At 35.7% G+C, this 16,967-nt stretch overlaps 1 protein-coding gene across 11 annotated transcripts in view; it reads right to left on the bottom strand.

Moving 5' to 3' along the window:
* The window catches only part of EYA4 (EYA transcriptional coactivator and phosphatase 4), a 292,396-nt gene that overhangs the window by 46,990 nt on the left and 228,439 nt on the right, over nucleotides 1-16,967 (bottom strand). For 7 of the 11 annotated variants that reach the window (XM_032159305.1, XM_058435564.1, XM_058435566.1 and 4 more), the window contains 4 exons: nucleotides 15,610-15,689; nucleotides 11,234-11,417; nucleotides 1,554-1,690; nucleotides 36-119 (listed from right to left, as the gene is read on the bottom strand). In XM_032159305.1, the coding sequence (XP_032015196.1) occupies nucleotides 36-119; nucleotides 1,554-1,690; nucleotides 11,234-11,417; nucleotides 15,610-15,689 (485 nt within the window). The remainder of the gene's footprint in view (nucleotides 1-35; nucleotides 120-1,553; nucleotides 1,691-11,233; nucleotides 11,418-15,609; nucleotides 15,690-16,967) is intronic. The other 4 variants (XM_032159299.1, XM_032159291.2, XM_058435571.1 and 1 more) reach the window with 1 other exon arrangement.

Genomic DNA, 16,967 nt, shown 5'->3' with positions numbered 1-16,967 from the left:
AAGATTTCTTGGAGTAATGTTTCTTGATTTCTTACCTTGCCATACTTCTGTGCATAAGACCCGGTGAGCAGTGAGTGAAAAACAATGATGGTTTCATCCAAATCCCAGACAAACACACGCTGAAGACAAAAAATAAATATCAGAAAATTAAAAAGTCCAAGGAAACAGAAATCTCTTTACAAGCAGAAAATGTCTCCCTTCCTAGAGATCATCTTGATATCATTTAATAGAAAATAATACTTTTTTTTTGTTTTTCAAATTTGCCAAATCTAACTTCTATAAAGCCTGAGGAGCAGGAATTATACAAATTATAAGCTTAAGAGTCAGATGTCCTCGCTTGAATAAATTAATCCATACATTTACTTGTAGTTAACACCAAAAAGAGATACATTCAGACTTTATGATAGAAGCATGCTTGAAACTCTACATATTTTAAAGTTTTATACCTTAGGGATTCATAAACTTTTACAATTTCTGCAAAGAATTATATTTTAAAGAAATATTTAAAAGAATCAATGAGTAACCGCTAAACAGAATTGTCAAGTATGGATCCTGGGGTCATATTAGGCCAGCAGATATGTTGGCCTTCCTGGAGTTTTGAAGGATTTCAAATTAATTAACATTTGAAAACTAGGCAACTGCCCACAAACTTCAGCGTTTTGACTGTAGCACAGCAACTAGAAGTTGTGGCCAGGCTGGCTGCCATTCCTACATGGCAGTGACAGGCAGGTCCCTGAGAATGGGCCTGCACTCTGAGCTCCTCACAGTCTGCTGGGCAACTCAGCCCGGTCACTCATTTATATCACCTGTCAAGTTCTTGAGGCGATGTGAACTTGTTGCTGTTGTTCAAGAAAAGGAAGTTATCTCTTATAAAGAATCACAATGTCTGTCATTTGATTTTACTAAATCTGGAAGTTCAATTTTTTTCTTAACTGAAGTATGTGGTATGTAAGAAGTAACATATTATGGTTAAGAATAGTTTCTACTGATGTTTTATAATAAAAATCAACCCTGCTTAGTACAGATATATCTCAAAAGAACTCATAAATAGAAGAATGACATATAGTGAAATTGTCAGATATACAAATTTTAACATATATTATTAAGTGATTGAAACTTGTCCTATTTTTAGAAGATGAATTTTTCTTTCTATACAAATTATTTTCATCTTTTTAAACTTAATGACCCATTTGGACATCTTCCATTACTTTAGTGCTATCGAATACAGTGCTACATAGAAAAGGATCCCACAAACAATGGCTATAGTTTTAAAATTTGTCGGTGCCAATTTAGATCAAAACTTGCAATTATCTCAGGCCAATAATCTGTAAATCAAGATCATTTTTATACTGTTATTTGTTTTTAATTTTAATATTATAATGGATGGAATCTCAAACTTCAGAGTTGTAAAATGCCTATCACAAAGTAGGTCCATTCAATTCATGATATATCTTGTTTTGAAATTTGAAACATAATGGAACTGTAAGATAGAGAATGTATCATTAGGTAAAATAAAGCATCATACTACAATCTTTAAGAATGAGTAGGCATACCTCCAGGTCACTATCAGGAGGCGGGGAGGGATTATTTTTCCGGCCTCTTCCTCTGGACTTTGACCCAGAACTCCTACAGGTTCTCTCATCAAGATCTTTGATGGGTGTGGAGGGACTCTGCATGGTATCGAACTCTCCTATAGACAACATGACTTATGTCAAGAATAGCACTTCATTTTTAGATCAAGTATGAGTCTTCATTATTAATTATCTTAACAAATTCCTATATAATAGAAACCTCCTTATGGCAAAAAAGAGATTTATAATCCCAAGCACACACAAGTCAGTCAGAACTTTTGTAGTTTACACAAACTCCTACTAGTTTTAATCTATGTGATCTGTTAAACTTGAATGTCTTTTCTACACCATGTGTCTTCAACTTCCTGTCTATACCTTCACTTACATATTTATCTCCATTTAGATATGTCCTCACCTCCTTTGTTGTCACAGTTCAGAGAATGAGATGTCTTCTTCTGGATCAACTCCATCCCTCCACCTGCAAACCTGACTCCCAACCCCACCTCCTAGGAAGTAACGCTTCATTAGTCAAACCCTCTCTCATCTTCTCTTCCACCTCTCCCATTTCTTGGGGTCACTGAGAAGTTAAAAAGTCCTTCCCTCTGACCTGGAATTTCCATCTAGATACTATTTGCTTCCATTTTCTCTTTTAAATAAAACTTCTTAGAACAGTGCATACTAGTGCTATATGACAGAAATACCATGTGAGCCACAAATGTGATCTTATATAAAATTTTAAACTTTTTATCAGCTATGTTAAAAAAAAGTAAAAAGAGATATGTAAAATTAGTATTACTTCTATGTTAATTGCCCCAATATATCCATGTTATCATATCAGTATGTAATCAATGTGTTAATTGACTCAATATATTCATGTTATATCAGTATGTAATCAATATAAAATTATCAATGATATGTTTTACATTTTCTTTTTCATACTAAGTCTTTGAAATGTTGTGCAGTGTTCTATGCTTATAGTGGATCTCAATCTACATTAGCAACGTGACAAGCGCTCAAGAGTCATGTGTGGCCAGTGGCTGCAGCACTGGACAGCACATCTGTCCCCACTTATTGATATCTAATTTATCATAACCTAGCTTCAGTTCCCCAAAATGCGATAAAAATACTCCTGCTAATAGTCCCCAGAAATAATCTTGTTGACAAATGCAATAGACAGACTCAGTCCTTGTCTTCCAGGATCTCTGCTGTGTGTGACTCTCTTAAACAGCACCTCCTTGAAACTATTATTTGACAGCTGATACCTTGCACTCTGTTAGTTCTTAGAATCACTCCAATCAGTCCTTCTCCATCTAGAAAACATGGACTCCTGTACTTCTCCCATTCCTTATGAGCTAGTATGTCAGAATTCCATCCTCTGATCACTGTCTTCATTCCACACAATCTGGGGGATTTAACTCTCTCATGTGTTAATGACCCTCTCTGTGATGACTCATACATAAACCTATACCTCCAACTAGGCCATATCCTAAGTTTCAGACTTTAATTCAGTTTCAGAATCTAATTGACTTCTGTATGTCCCATAGATATCTAAAACTCTGAAATGATTAAAGCTTGTGAGAAAGTATCTTAGGAGGTAGAGAGTACTTAGTAGCAAACCTGTAGGAGCAACTGTTAAGATAAACTGAGGCAACTGTGAGATACAGTATAACAAGCTGAAGAGTCAGAATTACTATATGAGTACAAGCATTTTATTCAATCTCTCTGAATCTCAGTTTCATAGCAGCTTTCTGGATTATTGAGGGATAAATCTTATTTATATTTAATTTGATTTAAATTATATGTATAAAGTGAAAATTTCCAAGACAGAAGGCAAACCACATTAAATTTGAATTACATGATTTTTAAACAAAAAGATATTATGGCTATCATTTTTTATCATTAAATTTAAAAATTAAAATAAAACAATTCTGAGGAAAACCAAGCAGTTATTAATCTAAATAAACAAATCTGACCAAACTAGGCATCACTTTTTCTGAGAAATAGTAATTTTTACATGGGTAACCTCTTCACATTTTCTTTGGGAAACACTGTGCATGTCAGCACATGATCAAAAAAATATGCCTGTGCTCCAAATATTATTTGCACTTAAAATATTGCCAGCATAGTTCATTTCATGGGTCTGTGTTATCAGCTGGGTGACAGTAGATAGCATAGTAATAAGGTTTTTAAGTTATGGGGCTGAATATAGCCTTGTCTTACAGTAAATCATGTTTCACCTTATCTGTATAGGCATTAAATTAGTCTTTAGATGTCTGAACATACACCAACTTCTAAATAAAATCACATAAAAGTTCCATTTTTAATTATTTTTGAAACAGAATTTTCCTAAGGTTACTATATCCCACAAACCAAATGTCTGCTTTCAAATAAAATGGTGATTAAAATTAACCCTCACTTATTAAGCATGCATTTAAAAAACATTTTGGATGACATTCCATAAAATTTCTCCTTATAGTCATTATAGATCAATTTTCAGGTGTTAACTATCATAAGGCAACTTTGTTCTTGCCACAGTGCAAGAGCTGAAAGGACAAAAACTTGAGGAACCCCAGTCATGGGTGGTTGTAGGCTGAGTCCATAAAGGAGGAGTTTAGCAGGAATAACTCTGCTATTCAAATGAACTAGGATCCAGCAGCTGTCACAGCAAAGGGGTGAAAAGAGCAGAAGAGGAAAGAGAAAAGACTGTGGTTATAGGACGTATCTGGGTTTCAGTAAACCTAAGACTTTATTCCCATTGATGCTTTTCAAATTACTGAAGGATCTTAAAAGGGCTCTAAGAATTTGGATAAAATATGGGCAGAAGTGTTTTGATGGGGATAAAGACAGCCTTTTTAGAAAACTAGGAAGGGTAACTCTACATTTATTCACCCCTTAGTACATGTCATGCACTGTTCTTTAAAAATTTTTTTTATTGAAATATGTGTTTGGCTTCATTCACTGCTGTGAGATAATCCACATTCTAGCCTGGGATAGCAGTTGTCCTTTCCTTAATGTGGCTACAACTTCTTCATGTATATATATTACACTGTATCCATTCTGTTGATGGACATTTGGGTTATTCACAATTTTAGGCTACTATGAATAAAGCTGCTATATACATTCTTGTCCATGTCTTTGTGGATATAAGCTCTTAATTCTTCTTGGGTATGTATACCTGGCAATGTGATTCCTGGGTCAGAGGGAAGGCATATGTTCATCTTTAACAGACACTGACCTTTTTCCAGTGTATTACTCTCTTTCCAGTGTATTAATGACCATGCTAACCCATTGCTCATTTTTATTAATTTAAAGACAGTATTAATTTACTCTCTTACCACAATGAGATTTTCAGTTGTTCCACATCCTTGTCCATACTTGATATTGTTAGTGTTTTTTATTTTCACCATTTTGGGTGTGTGATGGTATCTCACTGTGGTTTTAATTAGAATTTTCTTGATGAGTAATTATGAAGAATACTTTTTCATGTTTCTTGCTCATTTGATATCTTCTTTTTAATGAAGTAACTGTTAAATCTTTTGCCCATTAAGAAAACTAGGCTGTTTGTCTTTTTCTTATTGATTTGTCAAAGCTCTTTATTATCAAACATTATATATATTTATGTGTGTATATATATGTGTGTGTGTGTGTGTGTGTGTGTGTGTGTGTGTGTGTGTGTCTGACTTAAACCTCACTCCAACCGGGTGAATTAGGTCCTTCATTATTGTCTTTTAATAATGGAGAAACTGGAGAAGTGGGAATTAATTTATCAAAATTAAATAGCTTGTATGATGCAACATTAGTATGACTGCAGAACTCCTGCTTTAACCATTTGGCTATACTTTCTCAGGCAAACAGCAATGGACTCTTCAGGTTACCAGAAAGTCAAACCTAGATCTGCTTCTACTTATAAAAGAGTCATATAACAACCTACTAGAGTGAGAGAAAATATTTGCAAACCATACATCTGATAAAGGGTTAATATCCAAAATACATAAGGAACTTAAACAACTCAATAGTAAAAAACAAATAACCCAAATAAAAAATGGGCAATGGGTTGGCATGGTCATCACTCAAAAGAAGGCATAAAAATGACAACAGGTGTATGAAAAATGCTCAACATGACTCATCATCAAAGAAATGCAAATTAAAACTACAATGAGATACCACCTCACACCTGTTAAAATGGCTATTATCTAAAAGAAGAAAGATAACAAGTGTAGGAGACGCTGTGGAGGATGGAAATCTTGCACACTGCTGGTGGGGGTGTAAAGTAGCACAGCCATTTAGTCCATTTTCACATCGCTATAAAGAACTACTCGAGACTGGGTAATTTACAAAGGAAAGAGGTTTAGCTGACTCAGTTCAGCATGGCTGAGGAAGCCTCAGGAAACTTACAATCATGGCAGAAGGGGAAGCGGAAGCAAGGCACCTTCTTCACAAGGCGGCAGGAAGGAGAAGGAAAGCAGAAGGAACTACCAAACATGTATAAAACTGTCAGATTTCATGAGAACTCACTCACTATCACGAGAACAGCATGGAGGAAACTGCCCCCATGATTCAATTACCTCCACCTGGTCTCTCACTTGACACACGGGTATTAGGAGGATTACCATTTAAGATGAGATTTTGGGTGGGGACACTGCCAAACCATATCAGCCATTATAGAAAACACCATGGAAGTTCCTAAAAACAGAACTACCATATGATCCAGCAATCACACTGCTGGGTATATATCAAAGGAAATGAAATCAGTACGTTGAAGAGATATCTGCACTTCCATGTTCATTGCAGCATTATTCACAAATAGCCAAGATATGGAGTCAACCTAAGTGTTCATCAATGGATAAATGGACAAAGGAAATGTGGTATATGTACATTATGGAATAATGTTTGGCCTTAAAAAAGAAAATCCTGTCATTTGAGACAACAAGGATGAACTTAGAGAACATTATGTTAAGTGAAATAAGCTAAGCACAGAAAGACAAATACTACATGACCTCATTTATATGTGGAGTGCAAAAAAGTTGAACTCATAGAAGTGAGTAAAATGGTGGTTGCCAAGGGCTGTGGGGCTGGAGAGGGAGACTGGGGAGCTGTTGGTCAAAGGATATAAAACTTCAGCTAGACAAGAGGAGTAAGTTCAAGGTATGTATTGTACAACACGTTACTATATGTAATAACAATGTATTGTATTTCTAAAAATTGCTAAGAGAATAGATTTTCAGGGTTCTCACCACAAAATGATGAGCATGTGAGGTAATACATATGTTAATCAGCTCAATTTAGCCATTTCACAATGTATATGTATTTCAAAACAATGGGTTATACACAAAAATAGATACAATTTCTTTTTAAAAACTCAAACTCCTGGACTCAAGCAATCTTCTTGCCTCAGCCTCCAGAGTAGCTGAGATTACAGGTGCCCATCATTGCACCAATATATACACTTTATTATTTGTCAGTTAAACAATAAACTAAAACAAAAGTCACATGGGCATTATATAATTTCTGTGAGAAGGAGGGCCGAAGAATTCACTGAAAGAACTTCACAGAAGCAAAACAGCATGCCCTGCAGAGGCCATGCGATACATCTGAGCTCCTAGAGCAATCACCCAGGTGGAATTGTACTGACCTCTCTTCCTTTTGAAGGTGCTATCCTTTCTTCTGATAAAGGGTAAAAACCAGGAACTTGAGTTCAACCAGTCATTAAACATTTGTTGACACTTTTTTTTAAAAGGAGAAAGCTGTTAATTCCAGTGCCTCTGCCAAATTTCACTCAGGTAATTGCACAAGGGCATAGCAATGCCACAGGTAGGGAAAATGTAAATTGGCAGAGCAATTGAATGTGGTCCTTTCTATCTAAATCCTCTTGTTGGTTTCCATTAGATGAGTTAGCACTTTGCTTCCCTTCCTTTCCTTACATGAAATACCATGAAGTTATCAAAAGGCTCTGTGTTCTGCCTAAGAAACTGGCTTCTTTTCAGAGAGTGAAATGATCTTACTCTATCCTTTAGTTTTCTAGAGCCCTTGTTAGGTTCAATTAGCTAATGTATTGTGATGTTTGTCAAAGTCTCAGGGTAAAACATAATGTTGTTATACAAGACTAACTGTATTTGATTTTAAAGATGTTTAAAATATTTGAAAAGGAAGCACTATAAAAATATTTCTCATCTTCATGTGCGAATCTGTCTTCAGACTTTCTTCATACAAATAAAAAATGTGATATATCCAATATAAATTTTACATTAAAGAAAGACCTTTAGAAAGATAATGAAGTAAAATATCTGCTCTTAATCAGCATGGTAGTGTTTCTTCAAATCCACTGTCAAACTACCTAATAAGGTAAATTAAATAATGGAATGCTATTTGCAATTTCCAAGTAACATCAGTCATTACAAAATTGCCCTAGGCTTTTCTTGACCCAATACTATACATGATTGAATAATTATCCTTTAATCAGTACAGTAATGAATAACTGCACCTTTTAAGTTTTGGATATTTAGATCCCACTTTATTTCATTAGGCTTATCTCTAAATCAGAACAACCAGCTGTCTCTTATTGAACATAAGGTATGTTTTCATTATAAAAGTAGAATTCAACAGTGACTGTTCTATGAAAAACTGTGGGTTTAATTTTAGGTTTCTGCTTTAAGTCCAAAATGCAGAACCAGTCAATGGGAAATACTTTTCTTGCCCTTGAACTAAATACATCAGATTCCATCAATAATAAAGAAAAATTCCATAGTTATAAACTTGTTTGCTTTTTGGCCATATGCCAGATCTGAAAAGGCAAAATTAAACTTAAAGCTACACTGACTGAAGGTCTGAGGTCATAGAATTCTTTAAAGATCCAGACGTGTGTTGTTACGATTTTGGTTGAGAGAATAATATAGTTATAAGTAGAATTAATTCCTTCTTTAAATTCAACAGACAGTCTAATAAAATCTGAAAATGATGTCAAACCATATTTCTTGACCTTAGCAACCAATGGAGGCCTGATGAAATTGCAGCATTCTGATAGTGAATGTCAGAATTCCATGTGAATGTGTCACATCCAAAGTCACACACTCAGAATATCTATCTGCCTGCATTTAATATATTTAATAGGAATAAAACAGCTATTTTCAATACTGATTATTCTAATAAGGAAAGTAACCATCTGTGTTTTTCCTGCAGAGAAGCTTTCTTGTGATTATACGGAAATTGGAGCAAAAGCAACATTTTACACAAAGCTCCACGTAGCATATACCGTATCTGAGTACACAAATGGGTTTCATTCTTGGTAGCTGTAGTCTAGCAAATTAAAAAAAACACCCTGTTGGTCTTGTTCATCATTCAGTCTCTGATATCTTGATAATTAAATACTTCTGTGGTTTCACCCTACCTTGTTTTCCCCACACATTCATCATTGAGAAAAACCTTCCACAGGGTGATAAGAGGTCGTCAAATATTTCCTTCCCTAAAGTATCTCCACTGCTTGTTAAGCAAGGATTCTGAAATCATTCATTCTTTGAATAAAAGTAAGATCCTTGATGCAACACAAGTATTGACCCAAAGAGGATCATGACAGATTTGGAACATATGATTTGGGCTGGGGCTAACGAGTAAGGTGCCTAGGGCACAAAATTTAAGGACTCCAAGAACAAGTTCCATCTTAAATTTTGTGCTCTGGGTGCTTCACTGACCTCACCCTAATCCTGGCCCTGCAAGAGGTACAGATACCCAGGGAGGCTAAGGCTAGCTGAAAAGCCAAAACAGAGAGCCCCAAAGGGACAAGGACCAGAAATTCAAAGGGGCTGTGTGCCCATAGGTAGGAGGATATAAAAGGAAGATAAGGGGAAAGAAACTAAAATGTAGGGGCATCAAAGACAAGCTATATCTACTAAATAATTATTCCTTGGACCCACAGGTAAAGATTATATTCTGAATAGGGAACTAAAAATCATGAATGTTATCATTTCATCAATTCATGATATAAACATATCTTGGCTGTTGCTTAAAATATCAGTTTCATTTCTACTTTATGTCCAAATTAGTTTACTTGTTAATATCCCTCATATGACCTACCATTTTCCCTTTCTCACTGTTGTAATTACTTGCTTGACATTTGTCTTACTTGTCAAACGAAAGCTAAAGGTGTGCAAAGAGCTCATTTACTGCTGAAATATCATTTTCTAGCACAGTGCTGATGCCTAATATGCACTCAATAAATAATCGTTTAATGGCATTGAGTCATCTTGGCCCCACTAGTCCAGTTAGAAAGAGTTTACAGTATTGTGACCATGTTTCCTTATTTTCCCTCCCATCCAAAGCTGAATAAAAAAGAAGTAGAGATGAATTTGGATCTGGCAAATAACTGAAGGCAGAAAAATATACTTGAACAAATTAATGATATTTTAAAAATTTCTTAACCTCATTTTTCTTAGTGACTTTTGAGAGTTCTTTATATATTTATATAATTCCTTTATCAGTATCTGTATTATATTTTCTCCAAATCTATAGCTTGTCTTTTTATTCTAATAGTGTCTTTTAAAGAGCAAAAGTTCTTTACAGTTTTTTGAAATCTAATCTTATCTGTTATTTTCTTGTATGAATTGTGTTTTAAATGTCGTATCTATAAAATCTTTATGTAGCCCAGGGTCACAAAGATTTCCAACATTTTTTTCTTCTAGAAGTTTTATAGTTTTAGCTTTTCAGATGTAGGCTTACAATCCATTTTGAGTTAATTTTTGTATATAAGTTGAGATCCTTTCCTTTTGCATATAGATGTCCAATTGTTCCAGCACCATTTGTTGAAAAAAACTATTCATTCTCCATTCAATTGCCTTTGTATCTTGATTCAAAAATCCGTTTTCTAGCATATATATGCATCTGTTTCTGGACTCTCCATTGTGTTTCATTGCTCTATGTGTCTATCCTTTTGCACTCTCTTGATTACTGTACATTATAAGTCTTTAAATCAGGTAATCTGAGTCTTCTAACTTTGTTCTTATTTTTAAAAATAGTTTTGACTATTCTAATTCATCCACCTTTCCTTGTGATTTTAGAGTCATCTCAATAATTTACCCAAAAAGTCCTGGAACTTTTCTTAGGATTATGCTGAGTCTCTGTTACATTTGCTTTTAACTTTAAATACTTCAGCTGTGTCAAATTATGTGTAGCAAATGCAATTCGAATACTGCAAGTTTCAGATAATGAAACACACAATGGATTTTAAATACACACTGATCACACAAAGATGTTAAACTCCCTACCACTGATTCGACAAATCCCAGGAATGTAGGAAATGTTCACTGGCTAGAGCTACTGACAACTTACAAAGGTGAAGGGCTTATGCAGTCTCTTTAGCATAAAGAAAAGAATATCAGTCACACTCAAGGAAGATAATATTACAACTTTGTTGCAAGTTCTTCACAAATGAATAATGAGTCTGGCAAAAGCTCCATATTCATATGTACACCATCATTTAGAGATTAAAATCGCCTATCTGTCCCATATCTAAAAGAAGGATCTTCTGAAATGCCAGAAGAGCCTCATCTTACACAGTCACGCTAACACAGATTAAACATCAGCACAATTATCTGGGAGCTTTCAGCCATGTTTTTGGAATGTCCACTTTCTCCATTTTATTAGATATTGCAAAACATATAAAAGTATTTCACCTGGGTGAAGATCTGTACCTGGTTGGTTAGTCAGTCCTGGGAGAGATTCCTGCAACTGGTAAGTAGAGGTTGAAGAGGGTGTGCCATCGGCTGTGTTATTTGATGTCATATATGCTCCATACGTTGATGCTGAATAATACTGTGCATACTGGTTTTGGCCAAAGGCTGTATAGGATGGATAATCCTGAAACAATAATTGAGATGTGTGTGTTTGAAAGAGAAATTACTCTTTAATACTCTCCAAAGAAAACCAGTCATTCTGGTAACTGAAAGATTAGTACTCAGCCCCATTTGTTTCTGAGTCCACAGCTTTGAGGTGACCCTAATGAGCAGAGAGTACTTTGTGGGTATTTCTTACAAGCATATAGTAGTGACATACCCTATTGTTTTGGCAAACCAGGTCCAGTATACAAATTTTAATGTGATTAAAGTTAGCATATGCTTCACTTTGCTCCTGATAATTACTTATTCAAGGATTTACATCATCAGGACCTACGTGTTTGAAGAGGAAAGAAGGAGATGGAATCAGCTCATATTCACAAAATCAGTTCTTACACATCTTCTAACATCACCAGCAAGGAGTTGGGGCTGCCCCTCCTACACTCCACAGAGACCTCAGTCTGCATTTTTGTTCCTTTCTGGGCTACCACTGATAATTCTGTTTTCTTGGCAGGAGGTAAAAAGTAAATAAAAGAAGATGAATATTATTATTATTTTTTTTACCCAGCCTCTCACAAACTATATGCCACCCGAGGCCTCGACTTCAAAGTCTTTAGTGAACTTTTCAATTATTTAGTTTCCCTCCTTTGTTACAGAGAAAAATGAAAGCACTGAATCAACACCCCTGACCTGCTTTTTATTTAAAAATTTTAAGAACTCCAGGACTGTTGTGGGGTGGGAGGAGCGGGGAGGGATAGCATTAGGAGATATACCTAATGCTAAATGACGAGTTAATGGGTGCAGCACACCAACATGGCACATGTATACATATGTAACAAACCTGCACATTGTGCACATGTACCCTAAAACTTAAAGTATAATAATAATAAAATTAAAAACAAATTTAGGAACCTTAAAATGATTCAAAATCCCTTTACATAGTAGGATGATGAGTAAGGATTTGTTGTGATAATTAGTATTTAATATATCTAGCATATGTCAGCCCAAAATGTTATCAGTGATGACAAATCCTTGGTCATCACTGATGGCATTAAGATCCCCTGATGAAATGTGTTCCAAAGGAAACAAAGCTCTACATTTGATGTGGTTTCCAAAAAATAAAAGAAATAATCTTTATAAGTAAATATGTATATAATCATAAAGGATTAATATGGCAGAAAACTAAAATTCTATTAGTCTGAAAATTTCAAGATCCAATGTTTCCCACTACTGTAACTTGTGAGCCAAGAAGAAAAACCTCATCGTATTTAAACAAAGTTCCTAGCAATATCTCTCAGAGTAAAACAGTGGTAGCAAACATTTACATAGTGCTTACACTGTATCAAAGCACTGTGCTAAGGGCTCAGATATATTTACTCATTTAATCCTCATAATCTCTTATGTGGTCTTAATACTATATTCATTTTACATTGAAGGGGACTAAGGCACAGAGTGGTTAAGTGATTTGCACAAGGTCACACAGCTAGTAAGTTTCAGAGCTAGAATTTGAACCCAGAGTGCCTAAGTCAAACATCTGTGCTGAAGCTCTCTGTTAGGCTACTACTTCCTGCAGAAGAGGATGAGGTTACATACTGGAAAGGTCCAGGCTATTCCCCGGTGGGGAATATAATGTCTTTTCATATTCAAACATCTCAAAGATCTCACTTTCTTTTCATTTCCACTGTCACCCCCTTGTCCAAACTACCTTTTCTTCCTGTTGCAGGCAATGTATTCATTTTTAAATTTATCACTTCGTTTCCATTTCTGACCTTCTCCAAAGACCTTGGTGGCAGAGTTATCTTCTCAAAACATAAATTAAATGATATATTTTTCTTGCTCAAAATCCTATCATAGCCTCCCACTGGGCTTGGAATAGAATCCAAATTCCTTATTGTAAACCACCAGGCCTTACGTGAGTAGGCCCCTGCTTATGTCTGCAAATGTGTTTCCCCACTTACCCCTCATGCACTAACTAAACTCCAGCCTTTTTTTGTTTAAAGTTCAGTGACACGCCAAGTTTTCCATCCATCGGGGATTTGGTACACTCTGCTTTCTTTGCCTGAAACACCACTGCTCTCCTTCTTCACCTAACTCTTAGAAGTCTTGGCCTAAATGTGGTTTCCATAGAAAAGCCTTATATAAAACCTCCCCTATTCAAAATTATACTTCAGTTGATGTTTTAGCAGGCCCTGTTCTCTTTCTAATTCTGTATTTATTCGTATGTTTACTGGTTTATTGTCTGTTTGTCCCAGTAGGCTGTAAGCTCCATGAGGCAGGAATCAGATCTGATCTACTCCAGCCCCACCTTCGTGTGCCCCAGTATACAGACCAATTCCTAACACTTTATGGGCACTCAATAGGTATTAGCCAAAACAACAAACTGTTGCTCAGGCCATGGTCTCAAATACAGATTACATTTTACATTGGGATCCACTATATTTAAATCTTCACAGAGAATCAGATCTGTTTTATGATGAACTCTTTTTAAATAAATGTTCTTTTCCTTTACAAATCTTTTCTTAATCCTCCGAAATAGAGGCAGAGCAGTTTTTCCTTTGTAGTACAACTCTGCCTAGTGTATATTTCTGTTATTATATTCACTATATCCCACCCTCTGTCCATCTTATTTTCATATTTGTTTCTTGCGGAGGACTAAATCCTTCTAAAGAGCAGGGAACAATGAGTTACTCGTTTTGAATCTTCAATCCCTAGCCAAAAATCTAACATATAGGAAGTGCTCAATAAATGCTTGCTGGACCAATAAATAAATGCATAAAATCAAGTTACAAAAAAAATCTCAATTTTAAAAAATAAAATGTATACACTGGCTCTGATGCTTAGTTTTTTTTTGTTTTTTTTTGTTTTTTTTTTTTTTGAGACGGAGTCTCGCTCTGTCACCCAGGCTGGAGTGCAGTGGCGCAATCTCGGCTCACTGCAAGCTCTGCGTCCCGGGTTCACGCCATTCTCCTGCCTCAGCCTCTCCGAGTAGCTGGGACTACAGGCGCCCGCCACCACGCCCGGCTAATTTTTTGTACTTTTTAGTAGAGACGCGGTTTCACCGTGGTCTCCATATCCTGACCTCGTGATCCGCCCACCTCGGCCTCCCAAAGTGCTGGGATTACAAGCGTGAGCCACTGCGCCCGGCCTGATGCTTAGTTTTAAGACATCATTTTCCTAATGCTAAATTACACCATTTAATCCTATCAAAAATATTACTATTCCACACGATTTTAATGATCAAAATTTCTTTTCTGCCTTTTGTGATATCAATAAAACTAAAATAAAGCAATTGATACAATTCCTTCAGCAAATCTAAAAAGTAAGCACTTGTACAGTAACTTACATTTTAGAAAATATAAATGTCTAGCAATTATACTAAAGTAAAATAGTGTATTGCCAGACCAGAAGTCAGCCACTCTTCAATCTCAACTACTTCGAATGTGGCTGAAAATCAAAAAATAAGGACAAAAGATTTGGAAGTGTCAACATATATCACGAATTCATCTCACCCTGAGCTGATTCACTCATTCAGAGACATCCACTCTTGCTTCATGCATAATTCTAACATGCTAGATTTTAAAACTCATAAAAATATTAAGAAAATATAATTAGAAGGAAGACTAAAGACTACCAGAGGCAGGCACAGTGACAAAAGCAAAAAGTTGCAGCTGTCAGGAAAGTGGGAATCAAACATTTATTAAAAGTATTCATAAAACTAAAAAATAGAAAAATTATTTAAAAGCCAACAATAGTGTTTGAAGCATTTCGTTTAGTAACAAAGGACACTTTTTAGGACTGAAAATGCTATATAGTCTGTAGTATAATCCTATAACTGATTTTAGTCAATTAATATTGATTAAACCAATTAATATTCATTATAATAACTGCTTTATCAAGAAAAATAAAATTGTTCTTAGTATATTTTAAGATAACAAAATATCCAATACATTTTGTAATTCCATGCCAAATGATTAAAACAACTACAGCATAAATATTTAAAGCACAAACCTTTAGCAATCAAAAAATCTAAAATAGCCAGAATAATGCATATTCCAAGAATTCTAGATAGCTAATTTTTTACTATCCTGAAATGCTATCATAATCTTTAAATAAAGAAACCTTATTCTGGGAGAGTACGCACATATATGGCAACCTGAGAGTACTCTTCAAAAATCTGAAATACATATAAAAAGCATAAACACAAAAAGCTACTATACCTGTTGTGAACCACTGAAATTCGTTGAATTGGAAACTGAATTATTTGCATAAATAGTAGATGATGGTGCAAAACTAGAACCTAGAGGTAAAAAACAAATTGCATTTTAAAAGTATTCCTTGGAAAATGATAAAAATATTTCACTTTGCAGAATTCTGTGAGAGAAACACTTTGAAATTTGTCGTGAAGACAGTGAAATTTGAAGTTGAGACATTTATACAGAAAATAGGCTTAGCTCTCTCCCTTTTGTAACAGCTGGTAAACCCTTTCCTATTGAATCTGTTGAGCTAAACAGAAGCACATGGCAACAGTCTTCATAAGGAGTGAGGCCAACATTCAAGGGTTAAGAGACTAGAAGTGCAGGGGTATGCAAAGGATAAAATCTTACACAGACTAAGACTGCGTCCATGAAACTACTGGAACTTTCAAATCATATCAACTGCATTTACATACAAAAAAATCACTTGAGTTCAACATTTGTACAGGGTTTTTAGTGTGGGAAATAAACATACAGAACCCCATTTAGCAACTCCTTGTACTTTTGCTCCCTTTGTCTTTTCTTTAGAACAAAAATAGCTGTGAATTAGGGTTCAGACTCAAGGGAGAATTGTTTATGCTACACAAATCTAGGGTTTGAGGGCCTTCTAAAACTTTACTACAAGGTCTGAAATTTAATGATTTCTCAAATCAGGGCAAAAACAAGTGAGCTGCCAATTATAGGTTTCCAAAAAAAAGTCCTTATGGAATGTGCTTGTCAAGAAGTAAAATGAAAGGCTATTGAGGTAGCTGATTACTTGTTTTATCAATGCTTTTTTTTTTTTTTTTTTTTTTTTTTTATGAGATGGAGTCTTGCTCTGTCACCCAGGCTGGAGTGCAGTGGCGCGATCTCGGCTCACTGCAAGCTCTGCCTCCCGGGTTCACGCCATTCTCCTGCCTCAGCCTCGCCGAGTAGCTGGGACTACAGGGGCCCGCCACCATGCCTGGCTAATTTTTTGTATTTTTTTTAGTAGAGACGGGGTTTCACCGTGGTCTCGATCTCCTGACCTCGTGATCCACCCGCCTCGGCCTCCCAAAGTGCTGGGATTACAAGCGTGAGCCACCGCACCCGGCCTGAAACATATTTGAATGCATGTTATAGCCACAAAAATTCATACAGCTTCAGTTAGCCATGTGACAGACAATATTTTAATTTTTTCACAAATACTTTCATATTGGCTATTCCAGGTCAGGTCAGTGGCACTGATTACATAATACATTGCTAGTCAAAACACATTGATAAGGCCGGGCGCGGTGGCTCACGCTTGTAATCCCAGCACTTTGGGAGGCCGAGGCGGGCGGATCACGAGGTCAGGAGATCGA

Source organism: Hylobates moloch, unplaced genomic scaffold (genome assembly GCF_009828535.3).
Source record: "Hylobates moloch isolate HMO894 unplaced genomic scaffold, HMol_V3 SCAFFOLD_2, whole genome shotgun sequence".
NCBI lineage: Eukaryota > Metazoa > Chordata > Mammalia > Primates > Hylobatidae > Hylobates > Hylobates moloch.
This window is presented reverse-complemented; position numbering and strand designations above follow the sequence as displayed.